The following is a 20,769-nucleotide window of genomic DNA, read 5'->3' on the forward strand; positions in this document are numbered from 1 at the left end:
GTTTGACTTGTAGCCACAAATTATAAGGGAAATGAGCTCTGCAGCCGCGACGCCGGCGCCTCAGGACCCACGTGGGCCGCAGCTCCGTGATGGGGGGCGGCAAGTTAACGCATTGCCCTTTGAAGCTTGAAAATCAACAGCAACAAGAGCAACAAGAACAACAGGAAGAGGAACAACAGCTGGCCAGGAACATGCTCTGCCAGAGGAAACAATTCGTAGAAAAGGTAAATTGAAACAAAACGCAGATCAGAAAAAGCAAAGAAATAAAAGACAGGCAACCGCAACAAAAGAGCGAGAGAGAGAGAGAGAGACCGAGAGGATAGAGAGGTATTAAAATTGTGCTGAAATTGATACTTTAACAATCCCTCAACCGTGAACAGGCCATCAAAGTAGCCCACAGCTGGGAGATGCCGCTGACAATGCGGCGGGCTTGGACCCATAGAAATCCATTGGCGTTGCTCGTGTTGCTGCTGCTCGTGTTGCTGCAGCTGGTGTATCAGACGGTTGGATTGGAATCCACAGATGGAAGGGCTCGGATCAAAACGAAAACGGAAAACATGTCGACGCTGGCATCCAACACTGGCGACAGCTTCAACATTCGCCACGGTCGCTCCAGGGCCCACATGCTGTACAACAGCAACAACAACAACAACGTCAACAACAACAGCAACAGCACGAGGCTGACTCTGGTTAGTGATGTGCCGCTGCCCTTGCCCATTCCGACGCAACAGTCCGGCACAGGCGGGATGACAAGTCCTCCGGTCACGCATAAAATTCGCAAATTGCACAAGAAGAAAATCAACGAGAGCATACGCAAAAGCGTCGACAAGAGTCTGGGTGTGCTGCGTCCAGCCAAGAATCATCGCAGCCTGGCCGAGGCCGAGCATCTGCAGGGACGACCCACAGATGTCGATGATGATGATGATGTCAGGGATGATGATGATACGGCGACACTCGATGAAGTCATGCAATTGGCGGATGAGATTGATTTGGAGAACTCATTAGTGTCAGCTTACCGGAATGTGGTCGCTGACGTGCCAGATATAACCACGCAGCCGAGTCCAGCGTCAGGTGTCGCTAAGAAGAGCGGTATCAGTAACACAGCTCGGCAATTTGTGCGTGCCAACAGTGATGATGCCAATTACGAGGATAGCGATGAGGATGATGAGCTGTCAACCACGCAAATTGCAGCATTTGCGCCTCGTCAGCCAGCCTCAAATGCCCCCAGAACTTGGCAGTTGCAACAGACTCGTAATGTGGGCAGAACACGGCTGTTGCCAGTTAAGCAGAGCAACGGCAACGCCAGCATTCCGGATGCCTCATCGACAGGTGTCCTTAATTTAAAATTGCCAGTCAACAGCGCAGATACTCAACTAGAGGCAGTCGACACTGACACCAACACCGACACTGACACTGACACTGACACCGATTACCGCCTCGGGGGATCTGACAAAAACAATGGGATCGACGACAGCGATGATGATAATGATGCTGTTGACGAGGATGAGCAGACGGATGCTGCCAATGAGAGTGTCGGCAATAGCACAGATAACGCCAATGTCGAATGGCCAGAGACGGAGTCGGAGGCACGTTCACAGGCCAGCACCAGCGAGGGCATCGAGTTGAAACAGATCAACTTTAACTACGAGTCCGAATCAGAGTCCGAGTCGGAGTCGGAGTCAGAGAGCGACCCCGTGCTGGACACTTCGGAGGTAACCATGGATGATGGCTATCCGCCCGAGGTGATAATCGATGACAACACCAAGCAGCTGGTGATTGGCGATGTTGAAGGCAATGCCGATGGCGATAGCGTTGATTCCAATCAAATAACTGCCGATGTGATAAATGCGCGCGATAGTAAAATTGACTTGGTGTCCAAGTTCCTGCAATATATCGAACAGCAGCATTTGATGGGCTCCAACTGCGTGGCCGGCACCTCGCTCAATCTCGGCGAGGGTGTGGTGGACCGTTATGCCCAGGATCGATTTCGTGTCGAGGCTGAGGTGGCTGTCAATCGTGCCAATATGTTGACCAGGTGAGTCGAAAGTCAAACTTCTTCTTCTGCTTCTTCTACTTCTACTTCTGCACACACAAAAGCACACACACAATCATATTATTCACATGACAAACTTTTCCAATCGAAACTTGGCCAACGGCAACTGATGGCCGAATGTGCAGCCAATTGGAATGGCCACGCAAATTGCCGAGCTACCACAAATACATGTATATTTTATTTATGCATGTATACATATACATATATGTGCATATGTATGAGAGCATTTGTGTCTGAAACTACCGCATGTTGCACATGTGGCACGTTCCAAGCGAGGCAAGTATTAAAACTATTTCGACATAAAATCCCAAGACTTTAATAACAACAAAATTACCTAGTTTTTAGAGTGACCATTTGAACCAAACAAAAAATTAATTAATTTTTGAACTTTAAAAATAAAATTTAAATTTTAAATAAATTTGACGTAAAAGCCTACAGGTGAAATTAGGATTTTTCAACCAAATTATGACGGTTTAAAAATAATCACTAATAATTTTTAGCCAATTGTCACTATGTTGGTCTCGATTCTTTATACCCAAAAATTACTTTTTGCGCAGTGCCAAGAGCCAAACGTTTTTAAAAATAATTTTTTTGTTTTTAAGAATAGTCTGTAAATTAATTTAAATATTTCGTATCAAAATTGGATATCAAAAAGTTTGGGGCCTAGAAATGTTTTTACCAGTACACTTTAACATAAAAAAACTTTGTTATTTAAGATAATAATTATTAATTTAAAATATTTTGCGAAAATAATTTATAATAGCATCAAGGTACACTACCTCCACAGCCATTCGGACCGTTTTCAATCAGATGTTTTTTTTTTTTCAAATAGTTTTCTTAATTAAGAATAGAACGAGCTTGAGAAAATGTAATTTCAGTCAAAATATTTAATGCAACAAATATGCTGTTCCTTTGTGTGATTTACTTACTCGATAGTATTTTCATACAATTTTCTTGGACTTCCATAACTTTTGCCAAAACTTAACCGATTGCTTGCCTTATAAATTGATATCTATATTTTTCTCATTTTAATTATGAACTCAAACAGCAAAATAGTTAGTTTTTGGTCAATTTATCAGCAACAGAAATATGAGTAATTACTTGTTTTTTATATATTTAGTTAGTTATGTATATATACAAAAAATAATTATAATTCATATTATTTGCTTCATTACAAACTGTTCCATGTTCAAGACACTTTGTGTGTTGCCATTAGTTGTGCAAAGTTGTGAAAAGTTGACTAGAGTTTTGATAAAAGTTCAATTACTTAGTCGAAGTGAAACAGAGACCGAGAACTGAAAACTGAAAGCTGGAAGCTGAGCGGATGGCCAATGGCCAATGGCTAGGAAAAAAGTTGGCCAAAACGAAAGCAGACGCACGTCATGGACCAAATGCTTTGATTTACTTTGACAACCGCAACAATGGCAATTCTTCTGGTTTTTCTAGGAATTTGCAGCTGTCGCTGTGTGTGCGTTTAGTTTTTGTTCATTTCGCCAACGATTTCAGGCGTATCCTGGCTCTTTGACAATCTCAAGGACATGCCATTTAACCACCCCATAATGTCCAACCTATACCTTGCCTTCTTCTTTTGGTCCAATATCAGTAGGCAGTCTCAAACCTCTAACCAGCACAAATGTCCTGGCAACATTTGTTCGTCTCTTTTCGAAATTTAGTTGCACAATAAAAACGAAAGTTTGACACAGACACAGACACGACTCATTCGTGTATGTGGGATCTACGTCCGGATGCTGTCCATCTTTCTGGCGGACTGTTGCTGAAGCCACCTGCATGAAGTTCCACTGTGTGTGTGATTGTGTGTATGTGTGTTTGTATAGCTTGCAGACATTAGACATTGAATTTATGTCTCAGTGAAAAAGTGCTTCAACTTTTTCCGTTTCTAAGCTCCACCAAAAAAAAAAATTGAAGAAAAATGTCAGCTAAAGAAAAGTCATGCATTCATTTTTTTTTTGCTTTGACTGTTGCTACATAATTTTCTAGTGGCGATAAGAGCTTTTTCCCTAACGAGGGGAATCAACGTAAGTCCAATAGCATTGATTAGAGGACGCACAAATCATGGCTATTTGTTCGGCCAAAGTAAAAGTAATTTATTAAAAGGCGGCCCAGACAAACAACAAAAAATACAGGAAGAACACTACAGAAAAGCCGTTGATATTTTATGTATAGAAAATTAAATACACTAACGGACAGTTTAATCAATTCTTATAGAAATGAAAATGTATCAGTAATTAATCAACAAATTAAACAACATTTGTATTTGGCTGAAAACAAAATTAAATATGAGTATTTTTATATAAACATGCAGTGAAAAGTATGCTAGGAAGTCAGAAATTAATTAGAGAAATATAGATTTATATATATCAAGTTCTCACATTTTACGTGACCAAATTATAATATTCTTTGTAGGTGCACAAAACAAAAGAAAGTGTATAGTGCTAAGACGAGCTGACAAATTTAATGTACATTTGCTGTCTGTCAATAAAATACAAATAAACAATTAACCACGCCGACAACATGACAAATTAAGTGGATCGCTGCACAAGAGACAGCAGCAACAACAACAACAACAACAACAACAACAACAACAACAACAACAGCAACAGCAAGAATCGATTGGCCTGAGGGCAATAAAATGGCAAAGTGCTATTGCTACTGTCAAATGTCAATAAATTAAATTGTATCCTAGCTCTGAACAGGATCAACATTATTGCATTTAGTGTCATATGTTAGACGTTTGTTTTCATTACAAGCCCAATACCCGTAGTTGTTGTCTGTTGGGTGTTGTCTTGTGCATAAAATGTTGCCCTCGGGAATTGTTGCTGCTATTATTCTGTACAACTCTTGACGTACAAATATTAATGCCCAAGGCTGCCATGCGCCAGTCCCTTGATTTATTTAGCTTGGACAAGAGCAAAGGGAGTGGTAAATTCCAAATCCCTTGCTCATAATCCTCATGGATATTCATCAGTTATTTTAATCAGCTCTCGATAGGTCGCTAACACAATTTATTTCATGTGCAAACATAATCAACGACTTCCTGCCGCCCACGCACCATTCAAAAGTTTCATCTATTGAGAAACTAGGGAGCTCGCACCCCGTTTATATGCCGGAGAGATGAGATATTCGAGTTAAGCGCCGACGGCTGTAAAGCATCCGGCGTAGACAACAGATATTCTAGAGCCTGAATGTGTTTGCAGGAGTTGCATAGTGGACCAAAAGCGATTTATATGCATTAGCTCAATTTTAATTCAATCATTTGGTGACAAGGATTTCTTGTACTCTACAAATAAATGATGTCTAATTTAACATTATTTAAAAAATGATTTAATATCTTTTAATTTTTTTTTTTGAGACGTATTATTAATATTATGACCACGCTACATGCTACTTAAAGCATTTTCAGTGCAATTTCAAGAATTAACAGAACAGGTAATATGCAGATTTTTTTACCATTGCAGGGTTTGAACCCAGTTATTTTTCAAACTGTTGTTCTAGTTATGTATGATAACTTTGATTTATTATCATTTAAATATTATTTAATTATTTTATAGATAGTATCTATATATATACTGTCAAGCTATAGCAAGCAGCTTTGGGTCATTCGCAATTATAATATTATTGTGTGATTAAATTACATCTGTTTTCTTAATAGCTTTTTTTCAATAAATTTTTAATTAAAGTTCTAGTGTACAGCAAAAAATTTTTCAAAACGTTATGTGTTTTACTTCAACAAGCTTTGAGTTCAGTATGGTTCTAGTTTAGTTGTGTTTTGAATGTTTTGGTTCTATTTGGCTTGGGTTCTATAGGTTCTATTGCTTGACGTATAGTATTTGTTCAAATATCAAAAACTTTTGACACTGAAGTATTTGTTTTGAATTTGAGCAGAGTGCTTGTAGAACATAATTTTTGTGCTTGTGCAGCTCTTTAATAGATACATCATATTTTCTATTATTTTTTTTAATTTGTGCTACAAAGAAATTCATATACATTACAAGCACAATCAAGTTCTACTGAATTTTTCAGTCTAAATTAAAAAAATTAAAACTTTTGTACTGGTTTTATATGTATTTTCCTTATAAAACCTTTACTTTCTTATGTTTGTTTATATTTTTAATAAATAATCAATGTCTCAAATCTAAATTTTTTGCAAAAGATTTTCAGTTAGTCCAATTGTTATTACATATATAAAAAAAAATTAAAATATAGCAACGAATATTTAACAGAATTTTATTCATTGTCAAATGATATGCAGTCTATATCAATTTAAAGCATTAAATTAGCCATTTCAGCCCACTGTGCGGATGTGGGTGCAAGGCTTTCGGGTGTTTAGATGAATACACGTACCGACAAACTAATTGAAGTTATTGTTTTGTGATACTTTGTTATCGTTGTTGCTGTTGTTGCTGGTGTTCAGTTTTTGTGTCTAAGCATTTCCGTTTATTTGTTACGCAAACAAAAACCAGAAAAACAGTTAACAAAGCAAAACAAAACAGAACAAGAAAAGGAAGCGAACAGACTGACAACAAGGAAGAAAATAAAAGGGAAGAAGAAGAAGAAGAAGGGCAGGCAGGAAAAACAATATCAATTCAAGTCGAAATTACGAGATTCAATTGTTTTCTTGCCTTGGCCACTTTTCTTCTAGTTTTCGTGAGCGCCGCAAAAGTGCTCGCAGTCAGCTAACTTGGCCGAAAGGAAACAGCTAAGCACACACACAAACAGGCACTTACACTTACACACACTTATACTCGCACACACACACACCTTGAAGCCAAAAACAAAGCATTGAAAAAGCGCAAAAAGAGTTGAAAAACTTTTAAGTACTTAAATGTGTTGTCGTCGTCGAGCTTGAGTTGAAGTGTTGCTCTTCCTCCTTACCTCCTTCCCCATATCCCTTTATCCTTACTTTTGCCGGTACGACGTAACTGAAATTGAGTTTCCGGTTGTTTGTTGTTTGCCACGCCATTTTTGTTGTTGTTGCTGCTATTGTTGCTGCTGCTCTTTTGCCAGAACGTCAAAGTTGAACATGCCTTTCTTTTTTGACGATTTTGTTGTTTTGTTATTCACTTAAAGTTTGCCGATAAAGGATAAAACACATAAATCGCCTGTTGTTCAATCGTTTTCAATTTGTCTTGCAACTTTCTGCTTGCCTCAGAATCTCATATCGTTGCGCTTCGCGTTGCGTGTATTTATTTGCCAAACAAATCGAAATCTGCATAAGCGATGTGCATGCAACTGCAACATCAACTGCAAAAAGCAATTGCCTGTGGCAATAAAACGCGACTTTGGCGCGAAATGGCGTTGTCGACGCCGACATGACAACAACAAGGTCAAAACGGATGCCAACATCAGTGTGCCTTCCCATTTTGCCCCTCTTTCCGCTATTGCCTCAATTGTGCCCATGTCATTGTCAACATCCTTCAAAGTTTGTCAGAGCAAACAAATAAATATGCAGTGCGAGCAGAAGCAGATTGAGATTCACAGATACATCTACAGCTAGAGACAGAGACAGAGAACAGTTACAGTTACAGATGCAGATATTCATCAGAGAACACATGGCCAACATCCGCGTTTGCTTTGGCTTTTTGTGCCGCTTGATTTGCCACTGCACCACGGGTGGTGCTAATAACGCCCCCAGCCTTCTGTTCCTCATGCCACCAACAAAGGACATCCGCATCCATTTCAACTCCCTTGGCTGGCTGCTCTTACTGCTTCACTTACTTGTGCTCCCTTTCAGTGTACAACAGCAACAGTGGCAGCAACAGTGGCTGTGGCAGTGGCAGTGGCAGTGGCAGCGGCTACAGCAGTGGCAGCTACAAAATGGAAATTGCTTTCATTTCGCACAAAACATTCCTAATGTGAATTTCAACTTGCTCGCACTTGCTGCTGTGCAACAATACAAGTGCAACTGACAGCAACGTGCAACATGCGGTGCGGTGCGATGCGATGCGGTGGCTGAGGTTACTGCGGCCACTTTCACCACTAAGCACTAAGCACTAAGCCACTTGGCTATGCGGCGGCCTTTTTCCAGTCGGTTTGCTTTGTAAGCGCATCTGACTTTGACTTTTTGGATACAAATGCAAGTGTAAATGTTATGGCGTTTGTTGCATGCATCACCAACATGCGCATTTCCCCCTTAACCACTCTATCTGTTGCAACACATGTTGCCATAACTTAACAGCTTAACAAACTTGTCGAGCCGTCGTTCCACTTGGCGTATGCGTAACATTTAAAACGAGTCGCATCCGCAAGTATATTTTTACGCAATAAAAACGCTGCCTTTTCGCAGTTAATCCACAGTTGGCCTGGCGGCCAGGCTGAGCACCAGACCTCGTCGAAAAGTCATAGACATGCGCCGCATTGTGGCAGCAAAGTTTCTCGAAATAACTCTCGCCCCGCAGGGAAAGCAAAGTTGCCACAGTCTCACAGGCTCATTATGGCCGGGCTGCGTGTTGCTTATGGGTTGGGGTTGGGTTGGGGTTGGGGTTGGGGTTGGGGGTAAACAAAATCAAAAGAAACTTTTGCCCAAAATGCTTGCCAAGTTTTTGCCGTTGTTCCGCCGCACCAATAATAATCATCAGGCGCGAGCAAAAAAGTTACCAACTTGAAAGCAATTAACGGACTAAATCAAAAACACATTTTTCAAAAAGCCAAACACAAAAGAAATACTCGTACAAAAGCAACACAATATGAGCGTGTGTGTGTGTGTGTCTGTGTGTGTTGGTTACGCACAGGATGCGTGTGAGTTTGTGGCTTGCATAAACATGTCAACAGCAACTGCCTCCGCAACCGCCTCCATCTCTTCCACCTCCTCTTCGGCCGAGTCATTTGACTCCAGCATCCTTTGCAGTCCTGGAGCTAAATGAAGGCACCAGCCGTTTTTATTAATTAATTAAACTTCTCTTACCCTTGGCTAATTGAATATATGTGAATATATTGTACTATAACTGACACAGAAGATCGCAAGCCTTATACTAAAATATTTTTTTATATCGCTTATATTTGACAGTTGAAAAATAATCAGACCTGTTCTGACTTTCACTTCCTACTTTTATAGGAACTCAAAAATAGTAATTTTTCACGTTGCATTTGGGCTAAACAATTTAAAATTATATTTTATCACTTTATTGAATTCATTTTGAATGCAAAATATTTCCAGATTGATTTAAGTGAAAATCGGAACAGGTCTGAATATATATTTTATACGAATCTATGCGCTTATTATTTATAAGAGCACATTGATCATTTTCACGAAACTGATTTATGTATTCAAGTTTTATATTTATTTTTCATAATTTTACATCCAAGCAACCCAAAAACAATTGTTGTTCCTCAATTGTTTTAAAAATTGTTGAGTGATTTGACAAAATTTAAAATTTATTGAATTTAATTAAATTATTCTTTAAATTGAACATAAATGCATTAAATAAATTTTTAATGATTGTGTTAATTATATAAAATATTCCTAAATTTAAAAATGTTGTTAAAAATTGAAGTAAGCTAATTATTGGGACTTTGAAAAAACTGAATCTCTGACATTTAAGGAACCGACATTTCAAATGGTTGTTTTCAAAAGCAATTTTCTTCAAAAACTCTAGAGATTTGTGGAACACATCTGATTAATAAATTATAAGCAATTAATTTATCTATTCCATATTTCCAATCCGTAAAATTTAACTTTTTAATGATGATTAGTGAAAATTTGACAATGAGTAAATTAATTAAATATTTTTGTTTATCTCTTTGAGTGCGTTTTACGGTTATTTGAAGTGTCCATTAGCTTGAGCGATTTCCATATCCATCTCATCAGCCGATCTCTAATTTAAAACTTGCGACGCGGGGAGGGGAATGCAATTAGCATTGAATCACATTTCAATCAGATAGAGTTTTATCGGCACATGGCTGGCATTTTGTATTTGATCATTTAATTATGGCGTAATTAAAATTGACAAAGTCCTTGCTCCTTATGGGCCATTAAAAAGCGAGCGGTAAAATAAGCATTGGCCAGGCCAGAAATTTTAGGCCAACAAAAGCCAAAAACTTGAAACAAAAACGCCGCTTTGGCAAAAAGGTCGACGATGATGACAGACGCAGTTGCCATTCGACATTCAGCCCATGCCCAGCAATTTCAACACCCTTTAAATACCTGCCTACCCCCCTGTCCCCCTTTCACCCTTTTCCCTTGCTGGAAAATACCTCTTTCGTGTTGCTGTGATCCTTGCAGGGAGCTCAGCATGCGTTGCAGGCCAACAAGCGCAACTGTGTGCTTTGAATAATTAAACTGGAACATTTTCGCTTTCAATTAAGACGTCGACATCAACACACACACACACACACATACACACAGAGACACACCTACACACACACAGGCACACTCTGAGGTGCTCGAGTAAAGGAGGAAAGCCGAAGGACACTGTGGAAGGCGACTGAGTAGCCTTGTGGCAGTGAAATTTTGTATTTGCATGCTGAAAATGGCCTGCAGTCCCATTATTTGTTGTGAGCCTTTTTCTTAGGTGCCGCAATGAGAATTTAATTTGCCAATTTCTCTTTCAACTCAATTTTCGTGCCAAATTAATTGGTTTTGACGCACCAAATGCGCCAAATTGTATATTTTCGAATTAATTTAATGATATTTGTTATTTGTTTTTTTTTTTGTTGTATTTGGGGATCCCTAAAAATCAATTTCAATTGCAGCTCCATCGCGGCCTTGTCATAGGCTTTAAGGCAAATTGGCATTTGTAAATTATTCTCGCTAATACTCTGGGCCCAGTTCAGTTGAGATCCCGTGTGTCAGCTGCTTGTCAGCCTTCGCAAGTCAAATAAAAATCGGCTTAAAAGAGGACGCCATGCTCATCTTCTCTGCTTTTCTCTACTGTTCACTTCGTTGTTTGTTTCTTGCCTCTACTTATCCCCAGCTTTCACAAGTTTGTAATATATATTTCACATCTTTGTCGGCCAGTCGAAGGAGTCGAGGAAGGCGGACACCATATGCAAAACAAATAAGCAGCCTGGCCCGCGGCTCACAGCGGCTTAGGCGCCGTTTTGACTGTCATGGAGATTCATATAAGTTACAAGCAAGCACACACACACACACACACACATACACCCAACATTTCCACCCACAAGTGTGTGGCAAGTAGGGCAATAGGAAGTCTTGGGACATGACAGACAAGCGCTGTTATTAGGTAGCTGATAAACAGGCAGCTCAACTCGGCCTTGGTCAATGATTTTTAATTAAATGTCAGCGGCTTCAAGTATTATAAATATATGTACATTGTATAATTATGCGAGTACAGCAAGCAACAGAAGTTGTGGCAACCTTATGTAATTACAACCACACACACACACACACACACACACACACATGGACGCACACACGAACTGACAAGCTGGTAATTAAAAATTCTCACTTGGCCACATTAATGCTGAGCATGTGTGTGTGTGTGTGTGTGTGTCTGAGTGTCTATGTTTCTTTTCTTGAATGCATTGCAAGCAAAGACCCTCTAATTTCTACCCTATAAACCAGGGACCATAAATAATTATTGTTATATTTTTTAATACAAAAATCACACGATAATTATTATTTTTGATAAAAAAAAAGAAAAAACTCAAAAGTAAATGATATAAATGATTTTTATTTTTCTCGCTCAAAATAAAACTCAACAATAGTTTATGGCTTCTGTGTTAAACTTTTCTTGATCTATGGTTTAATACCTTTCATATGATACACCACATGTCGAAAAAATTGATACAGAAGCCATAAACTATTGTTAAGTTTGACTTTGAGCGAAAAAAATAAAAATCATTTATAATCATTATTTTTGATAAAAATAATAAAACTCAAAAATAATGATTACAGGTGAAGAAAATCGTAAAAATCATTAAATAATCATTAAAGCGTGCTTTAAAAAAAGAAAAACTTATAATGAGTACGGTCCCTGGTATGAGCTTCTTGTGGAAAGTGAAAAAAGTTGCAAATATTTTATTATTTATACAAATTAAGTTAAAGAGTATTAATATGCGCTCTTCTTTTTTTTTATTTTATTTACTCTTCATTTAATTATATAATTTGCTATTTAACAATTTATTATTTAAAAACTATTTTCTTTTTACAAACACATAATCAGTAACACTTTTAAATTCTCTGTTGCTTCTAAAAGTGTGCTTTAAATATTTTTGTGGCATTGCTGACAGATTGAAGTTGGTAGCAAACCTTTCCAACAAACAAGGAAACAATTTTGCGAGGGTATTTTGCTTGTGGCATCTCCAATGGCAGATGTGCTTTTAGTTGTTTTTGTTTATTCTTTACTTATGCTACACACGCACAGTGGGGCAACATCAAGGGGGGCACTCAACTCTACTTACTGAGTTATCTACTCATGAGTGCACCAACAACTCCAGCTCCTGCTGTTACCGTGTCTGTCTGACTACCTGGATGGTTGACGCACCTGCAGCTGCAACTTGCTGCTTGTTTTTACCCTTTCAGCACTTGACTCAGGAAAAGTGTCTTTAACACACTTGCTGAGGCGGCACATAATGGTGAGTAAGTGCATAGTTTCAGTTACTTGGGAATTGGTACACTTTGACAATATGCAAACTAAGAGTTCAAGTGGTCTGGCTAGAGGAAAAGCAAGAGAGAATGAAACTAAGAGTAAGTGGAAGAAACTCTGCTCAGTTATTTGTGTACAGCTAATTAAACATCTGCAGCCTCAACCACAGACCACAGACCTCAGTGCTCAGCATTTTGTGTTGTCACAGCGAGTTCAAGATTCAAGACCAGGACATCCATTATATACTTATCATATTAGTAATTGCTCTAGCGAGTAACATAGTCTGGCCGTAAATCACATGTGAGTGTGAAGCTGTCTCAGGATTACTTGCAAAGTCAGCAACACCATCATCATCATTAAGCCTCAAGTTCCCAATTTTTTCCTCTCTCTCTCCTAAGTCTGCTAGCGACTTTTGAGCCATGATGGGGCATGGCCGACTGTCGACTGCCAACTGACAAAATGCTGCTGACATTTACAAATGAACCTCGAGTAAATCAACTAATTAATGTGCCACGCCTCCAGTTAGCGAGCTTGTCACATGCACACTCAAGTCTTTGGTGAGGCGTTAAGCGCTGACTTTATTCGGTCTATTGGAAAATGAAGTCAACCAGCTAAATGTGTGTACAACACAACCACAATTTAACTTGACTAACTCGTTGGCAGAACAAGGGAATCAATCATGTAAAACAGTGTGTGCCAAATGTTTGTACCTTCCAACTGTTACCGGTGAAAATGGATGAACATTAAGATCTCCAGAGATACAACTTTGGAAAATGAATAATGCGGCTTGTGAGAAAGTCAAAATTTTAAAGAAATATAGATATAGAAAATAATAGTAACGAATATCTGGTTAAATTGCTTTCTAGTTGTACATACTGTTGATTAGCGGATACAAATTTATCAAATGCACATTTTTACAGTCTTAACTGTTACTGTTAGGTATGATTTCTTTAACAATGTGAATTGTTTAACTATCGGAAATATTTTAATAAGTTCTTTAACATCAGGTACACAGCTATGCAAGTAATTGTTTTACTCAATTAAAAAATGCACATAATTTTTAGGCCAATAAAAATTTTCTTGGTTTTCTTTTTTTTGCCGTTTTACTATAGTTGCTTTCGGGGGAAATATTAAAAATTAAAAAAAATAAACTGGTTTTAAAAACACAAAACTAATCTGTAATTTTTGTAAAGGAATTATTTATATTCATTATTTAAATCCACCTCTAGAGGCTACATTTATGCATATATATTGTATGTACATCCTGTGGTAACCTTGACCATTCCAGAGGCTTTCGTGGAAATCAAAAGTCCTGCAAGAGCTAAAAGTGAAAATACAAATTCAGTTGAAACTCCTGCTGGGCATCTTATGGTACTTTGTTGATGCTCAATGTAACTATTATGTTAAAGCGACATTTTAATTAATGCCGACCAGGGGGCAGCTGCTAGGTGGGAATAGGAAGCAACCTCAGGCAATGAGCAGTAGGTGGCATTCAAGTTAAAATCTTGAACATAATTTTCTTATTAACTCACACACACATGCACAGAGAGAGAGAGCTGAAACCGCACAATAGACGTAGCTGGCAGCAAGGAGAGCGCACTTGAGCACAGCTTGAAGCAGCATAATGCGCTGCGCCTATAAGTGCACTTGTGTTTGTGCCCCGTCTCCAGACTTGGCAATCGGGACAGCGGGAGGCAGCGGGGGCAGTTCATGTTGCCAAGCGGTTATAAATATATAAATGACAGCCCAACAAAATGAGAGGAAGCCTGGCAAACAATAATAAGTCTCGTATGGCTTTCGCTTGGCCAACGTTGCCAATGACACCACCACCACCCACCCACACACACACACACACACAGTCACTACCAGTGTAGCCACCCAGTGAACCAGTGAACTACTGAGCCACTTTTGGCATCCTTATTATATGACTATCCATGGATTTTTAATGCAATTTCCGCTTGACTTGTATCATGGCCGTAAATTAAATTGCTTCCACTGTCTTTCAATCTTCCAATTGCAGAATCTTTAAGACGACGGCGCATTCGGTACAGGAGGATGTCAACTTGCTGCACGCCTCGGTGCTGTCCATGGTGGAGTTCGACGATGATATATTCGCGGCGGGCAATTGCTTCGATTGGAATGAGCATCCCGCCCAGCCAGGACTCTTTTGTCCGTTCGCCTATCGCCTGCCGCCACCGAATCTGGGCGCCATATTCGCCAAGGATCTGGCCATGGAGTACCATTACCTTGGCAACACATCGGAATGGTTCTTTCTTGCACGGAAGAACGCCGAGAAGGTGATAGCTCGCAATGAGCAATACCTGAAATGTAAGTGCCAGCTGATTTATGTCGCACTTGTGAATTGGATGAGGTCTGTTCTCGGTTCTCTTATTTATGCGCCGATAGCGGCAGCTAGAGTATGAGTATGACACTGAATATTTATATTTGCTGCGTGCTTTAATCTCTGACTTCATTAGTCACTGTCCAGACGACAACATCAGGGGACATTTGGCCAAGTTTCCACAGAGCCAGGCCATAAAAGCTTGCTTCTGCTGCCTAATTGCGTTGCCGCTCTCCAACTCGCTTGCCATTTCAAGGGGCATATTTTACGGCCGTTTTATCATTGCCAGTTGCCAGTTTTCTTGTTTGCTAGTTGGGCCAATTTCTATCATAGCCCAACAATTAAGCAAATAAATAAAAGGCAAATGCCGGCACACAGACTAGACTCTAAATACTTATAAGGCACTTAAAATGTAAATGAACGGGATCCAATCTTGGCAACGCCTTTCTAATTAGCCCTGTTTCCCAATGCTCTGAATGCAAACCTGCCCAAAACAGAGAATCGTTTATTTTATGCATATGTCCTTTTCAATTTCCGGTCTTTATTCATGTATGTTTCACTCGATTAAACTCGTAGGGCAATGTCGAGCTGTAATCGTAGCATATTTAATCGATATACGCTTAAGGGTTTAATGCTTGTATTAAGTGAAAATGTGGCAGTCAGTGCATTAAATGCAACTGACAATAAGCAAATTAAAAGGAAATTATATTTAATTATGCATACTCTCGCTCTCACTCTATCTCGGTCTGTCTGTCTGTATGTCAGACATTCCATCAATTTGTTTGACAGTCATTACACATCGCGATGTGCATAATTTGCAAATTAAAGGTTACGTATACGCCACGTGGCAGGGATGGTGTTTGCCACGCGGACTGCTCATTTTGGCATGCAAATGATTTGTTTGTTACTACATATAATCTATAGATACTAGATAGAGTACATATCCGAGATTTGGTGCACGCTATTACGTGGCAGGCACACAAAGGGGCAAGCAGTCTGTAGCCTTTTATATATCTAGCTTCCGGTTGCACGACAAATTGCATGTGATCTGCACAAACACACAAACTTCAAATGACAAACGAAATCGAAAACAAACACACAGCTGTCTAGGTTCCAAGAGCAGTACCCAGAGCCGTAATCAGACCCCAACTTGTACTTGGATCCGTCTATACTAATACTGTTTGTGGGAGAGTGGCAAACAGCAGATTGCAGCCTGTTTGTGGAGGCAAACAAAGAACTCTTGTTGGCCAACCATTTGGCAAAGATAAAAATTCATTTGTTCGCTCATTCGGATAGTTTGTTTGTTTGCGGCTTTCCAGGGGTGCGGAATGTTGTGTGGTGGTAGTGCTGAAATTGATGAAAAAACTGATGAAATATTATTTTTGTAGCTCAAATAATGAACGAAACCGATTCAACATGTCCTACTAAAACTCTTCATGCATGTGTGTCTGTGTGTGTGTGTATGTTGACCGCCATTTGACAGAGAATCATTTGTCTATGGAAAACGGTGACCTCGACTCGACTTCGCCGATTGCATAAAGCTTGGATGGAAGATGCCTCACGGAATAACCGCAACTATGTACTATGATTTACGGTCGTCGATTTGCGTATGTGTGTGTGTGTGTGTGTGAGAACATATACAGCTTATAGCAAATTTACTTTATGCTAGCGATGATTGCGTGTTGCATTTGTCTTCCGAGACGACAGATCACGAGTTTGAGTCACAAACGTCAACAAGCTAACACCTAAATGAATAACACAAGCAAACACGACCTGAAGGACTTTTATTAATTTAGATATAATTGTTCTACATATAAAAAAATATATTCATGTATCTTAATTTAGTTCCGCTCGTGCTGAATGTAAAAACACGACGTGAGTCCATCTCTAAGCTGCAGTGTGTCTGAATTCGCCTTAAGGTCGACAACGCTGCTGGGATAACTTCATGGCGTAGCTGACTTTCAATTTATATGCATTTGCATAGTTGAACTTGCCTCAGTTGCTGCCTTAACTTTAGCTTCGGCCTTATTCCCAGCTCTGTGGCTGGTGAAACTTTGAAACTGGCGCAGAAGTTGGTCTTGTTGCAAATACTTTTTCAAATAACATAGATGATGCCATAAAATGGATCCAAGTTTATTAAATTTTTAGTAGTTATTCTCACGTCAGCAGAACAAATACATAATTTATTTTGCAACCGCAATTAATTGGAACTTAATTCACGTGCAATTAATTAGATTATATTTTTGTGTTGCACATGATTCAATTACAAGTGTTTATTTACAAAAGTGACATATCGACTTTTTCCCCGAGAAGCACCTAATAAAAAAACTGAATCCATTTAAAGCATTAAATAGAATTGTAATTTGTTGGCAATAAATTGAATGATTACTGCTAGAGTTTCCCAAATGGGGTTATCAAAAACATGACTAATAATAAAACCAATCCATTATACATAATTGAAAAATACACCAACTGTGAAGTATATATTTCCTAACAAAATTTAATTCCAATTCTGTAAATCCTTTTTTTGTTTGATTACAACAAACTGATTTTTAAATTTCAAGTAATTGGACAAATTTAAACAGGAATCTCTACAATATATTAGAATTGAATAGTTATTTCTTTTTTATAAGTGGTTAATATACATACATAATGCACTAGCGCCGCCTTCTGGGGTATCCAACCAATAAACTTAATTTCCCGATAAATATAAATTATACTTCCCTGGGAATGCACTTTCTCCGTGAGCGGAGTCGGTTTGATTTGCTTGAACATCGAATCCATTGCAATTGTTAGCTTAACTAAAGCCACACTTGACTTTTATAGTCACAACCAGATCCAATGTTGCCTCACAACACCCACATCCCATGGGACAGCTGTTGGATTCTCGTCACTCGCTACTATTGTAGCCTGTAATTAGCTGCAAAGAATTGGACAAGTGTGGCAGTGATTTTTTATTTACACACAATTGGCACAACACTTCATAAAAATATTCAATTGTTAATATTTATATTTGCAGCAAGAAGTCTGAAACTTTTGGCAATTTCACGCCTATGTCTGATTATTAATATATAAACATTTGTTTGATGCATTTGCATTGATTTACTTAAGTGAAAGTCTAAAACAAAAACATCTGACTTTTCATGAGAAAATAACAAAAGTTGTGAATATATCAAAAGTGGATCAATAAACATATGTAATAAACAAACCAAATGGAAACGACTGCATTGATTTAAGTTGAAGAAACAACTTCTAACTGCAACAAAGCTACGTATACGTAATCTTTATTAGCATTTAATGTCATTATAACTACAACGTAATTAAACACACATGAAATATCGATTAATTTTAATAATGTGTTTAAAGGAAGTATGATGAAAATTTTGATTTCACTTTTACATTGATTATAATCAATTATTTTGGAAAATTTGATAGTTTTATATAATTTTAAATTATTTAAATATGTTGACAAGTATACAAAAATATTTTGGCTATGTTGTTATTATTAAAGAAGCTGTTAAGCTGCATCAGGATATATATAATTATAAGACACGTTTTTTCCTACGACGATATTTATTAAATTTATAGAATTCAAAAATGATGTACAAAAATACAAAAGTAGACTTAGTCGATACTTTTATCCTTATCCAATAAGTTTAATTCATTTAAATTCAGTTAAATACACAAAAAGTAAACTTTAGATTTGATCTTCAAACAAAAATAAAAAAGCAATCTGAAAAGATCTGCACTCTCGCTAACATTGCCATTCGACAAATTATACAGCAAATGTGAAAAAATCGAAGTACAATGGAAATAAATATGTGTATCTATGTTTCGGAATGTGTGTGTGAGTGAGTGTAGTAAGTAAACCGCAAAAATATGTCATAATATTTGTTTTTAGCTCAAATACTTGTCCATAGTTATTGTTGCTGCTCCAGTTGATTCCATTCTCTTCATATGTGTATGTATTTGTATGTTTTTCTATTAGTGTTGTGTTGTGTTGTATGTATGATTCTGTTTGCATCTGTCCCGTCACGTGTTTAACCTAAAATTTAAATAAAAATCACATACAATATGTAAACAGTAATATGTACAGACTTCCTGCGAGTGCTCCGGATTCGCTACGGATCTGATGTGCCGCATGCCTCATGCCACATGCCTCGTACCAAAGCTTTAGGCGTATTTACTGTCTGCTCTTTTTATGCGTACTGATTATTTCTTGGTATTGGTGACATTGTTGTTGCTGCTGCTGCTCCTGCTGCTGTTGTTGTTGTTGTAATTTCCGTCTGTTAACACAATTTGAAATTTTTTGTATATTCCCCTATTGCGAGGGGAAAGTTGAGTTCCGTCCGCTTGCGGCTTTTCATTTCCATTACCATTCTGGGGCTCGAAATTCCGAGGCACAACTAAATCAGCTAAATCTTACGAGATAAACTATAACATATACAAATTCTATGCAAATTCCAGGCCACAAACAATGTCGCCGAGAAGTGCTCGAGTGTGTGTGTGTGTGTGCGTGTGTGTCTATTAGCTAGGGTAGATTTTTTACTGCTCCTCCTCTCTTTCTCTATATGTAATATAGAGGCAATCATAGAGAAGCACTTGGCACGCGCCAGTCACATTTGGGCCACAATAAATAAAGCAGAAAATGCACGTTAATATAAAACAGGATAAGCTCTAAAGAGTAGCACGTAGGGAATGTGGAAATCGACCAAGTTAATCGGCATTTTGTGCATTATAATCAAACTTCTCGGCGAGATTCATTTGCCGTACTATGGTGATGATGCTAAATGCAAACTTGGCCACCTGCATTTGAGAGTCATCTAGTTAAATGAACACACACAATTTGATTTAAAACTCACGCTGATGTTGCTGTTCATTGTGATGGGAAATATTCCGCCTGCAATGAAAATGATTGGTTGTTGAAGGTGATGCATGAAGACAATCAATGTGGACTTATAGCGGGGCTCAGCATCAGCCCAGTTTGACTGGAAAATGGCATTGGCCAAGTCATCGCAGTCGTCAATGAGCAAATTGCAGGTATAACAGAATGGAAACGTCTGCAACAGAACTGTGGCAAGATGCATAAAAGAGGCCACAAAACCCAAGAAGTCCGAGAAGAAGAACATATTGATCAGAGTCAGGCCTATTACGACGCCGATCAGCAGAAATTGTACAAAAATGGTGCGAGCTATCATGGGACGAATCAGATTGCAGCAACTGTCAAGGAAAGAACAATGTTATTTTACATGAATCCAAAATAAAAGATAATCTTTGCACTACTTAATGAGCATTTTGTGGTCCTTGATGCAATTAACCAGATCCTCATAGTTCTCCTTCTCCAATTTGGCGGGATCCATGCGCAGATTACGCACATGATCCTTCAGAATATCGAAATGGGCACGAATGATCATCGTGAATATAAGTGGGTAAGCGTCGGCTAATTGATCCTGTAACGCCACACACGACATGGAGAAAAACTCAAAGGTTGACTGGAGGAAGAAGAGGCCCAGACCATCGCGCCAGTCGAAAAACGGATTGTAGATATTCCACGGAATATTTCCAAATATCACAGCCGTCAGAAACGTGGAGCATATATAGCCGCCGTAGACGAAGCAGAAGAACAGATAAACGCGGCTGCAACGTGCCACCATATTGTGTATTTTCTGCCTATCTCCGTCATTCAGCAGTCGCTCATCCAACTTGTCTAGCAGATCCTTCAATTTACGCAGACGCCAGAGCAGAATAAAAGTTATGGTTGACTTCACAGAGGATCCATACAAATTAATGGCCACCTGCAACGATGTTAG

General features: G+C 38.6%; 1 protein-coding gene across 1 annotated transcript in view; it reads left to right on the top strand.

The window, feature by feature from the left end:
- The first annotated feature begins 420 nt into the window (after positions 1-420).
- LOC117783766 overlaps positions 421-20,769 on the top strand; it is a 44,870-nt gene continuing 24,521 nt past the window's right edge. Inside the window, exons 1-2 of the mRNA XM_034621311.1 lie at positions 421-2,035; positions 14,639-14,946. Coding sequence (XP_034477202.1) covers positions 558-2,035; positions 14,639-14,946 — 1,786 coding nt within the window. The 5' untranslated portion in view covers positions 421-557. The remainder of the gene's footprint in view (positions 2,036-14,638; positions 14,947-20,769) is intronic.

The sequence above is a fragment of the Drosophila innubila genome (genome assembly GCF_004354385.1).
Source record: "Drosophila innubila isolate TH190305 chromosome 2R unlocalized genomic scaffold, UK_Dinn_1.0 1_C_2R, whole genome shotgun sequence".
Lineage (NCBI taxonomy): Eukaryota > Metazoa > Arthropoda > Insecta > Diptera > Drosophilidae > Drosophila > Drosophila innubila.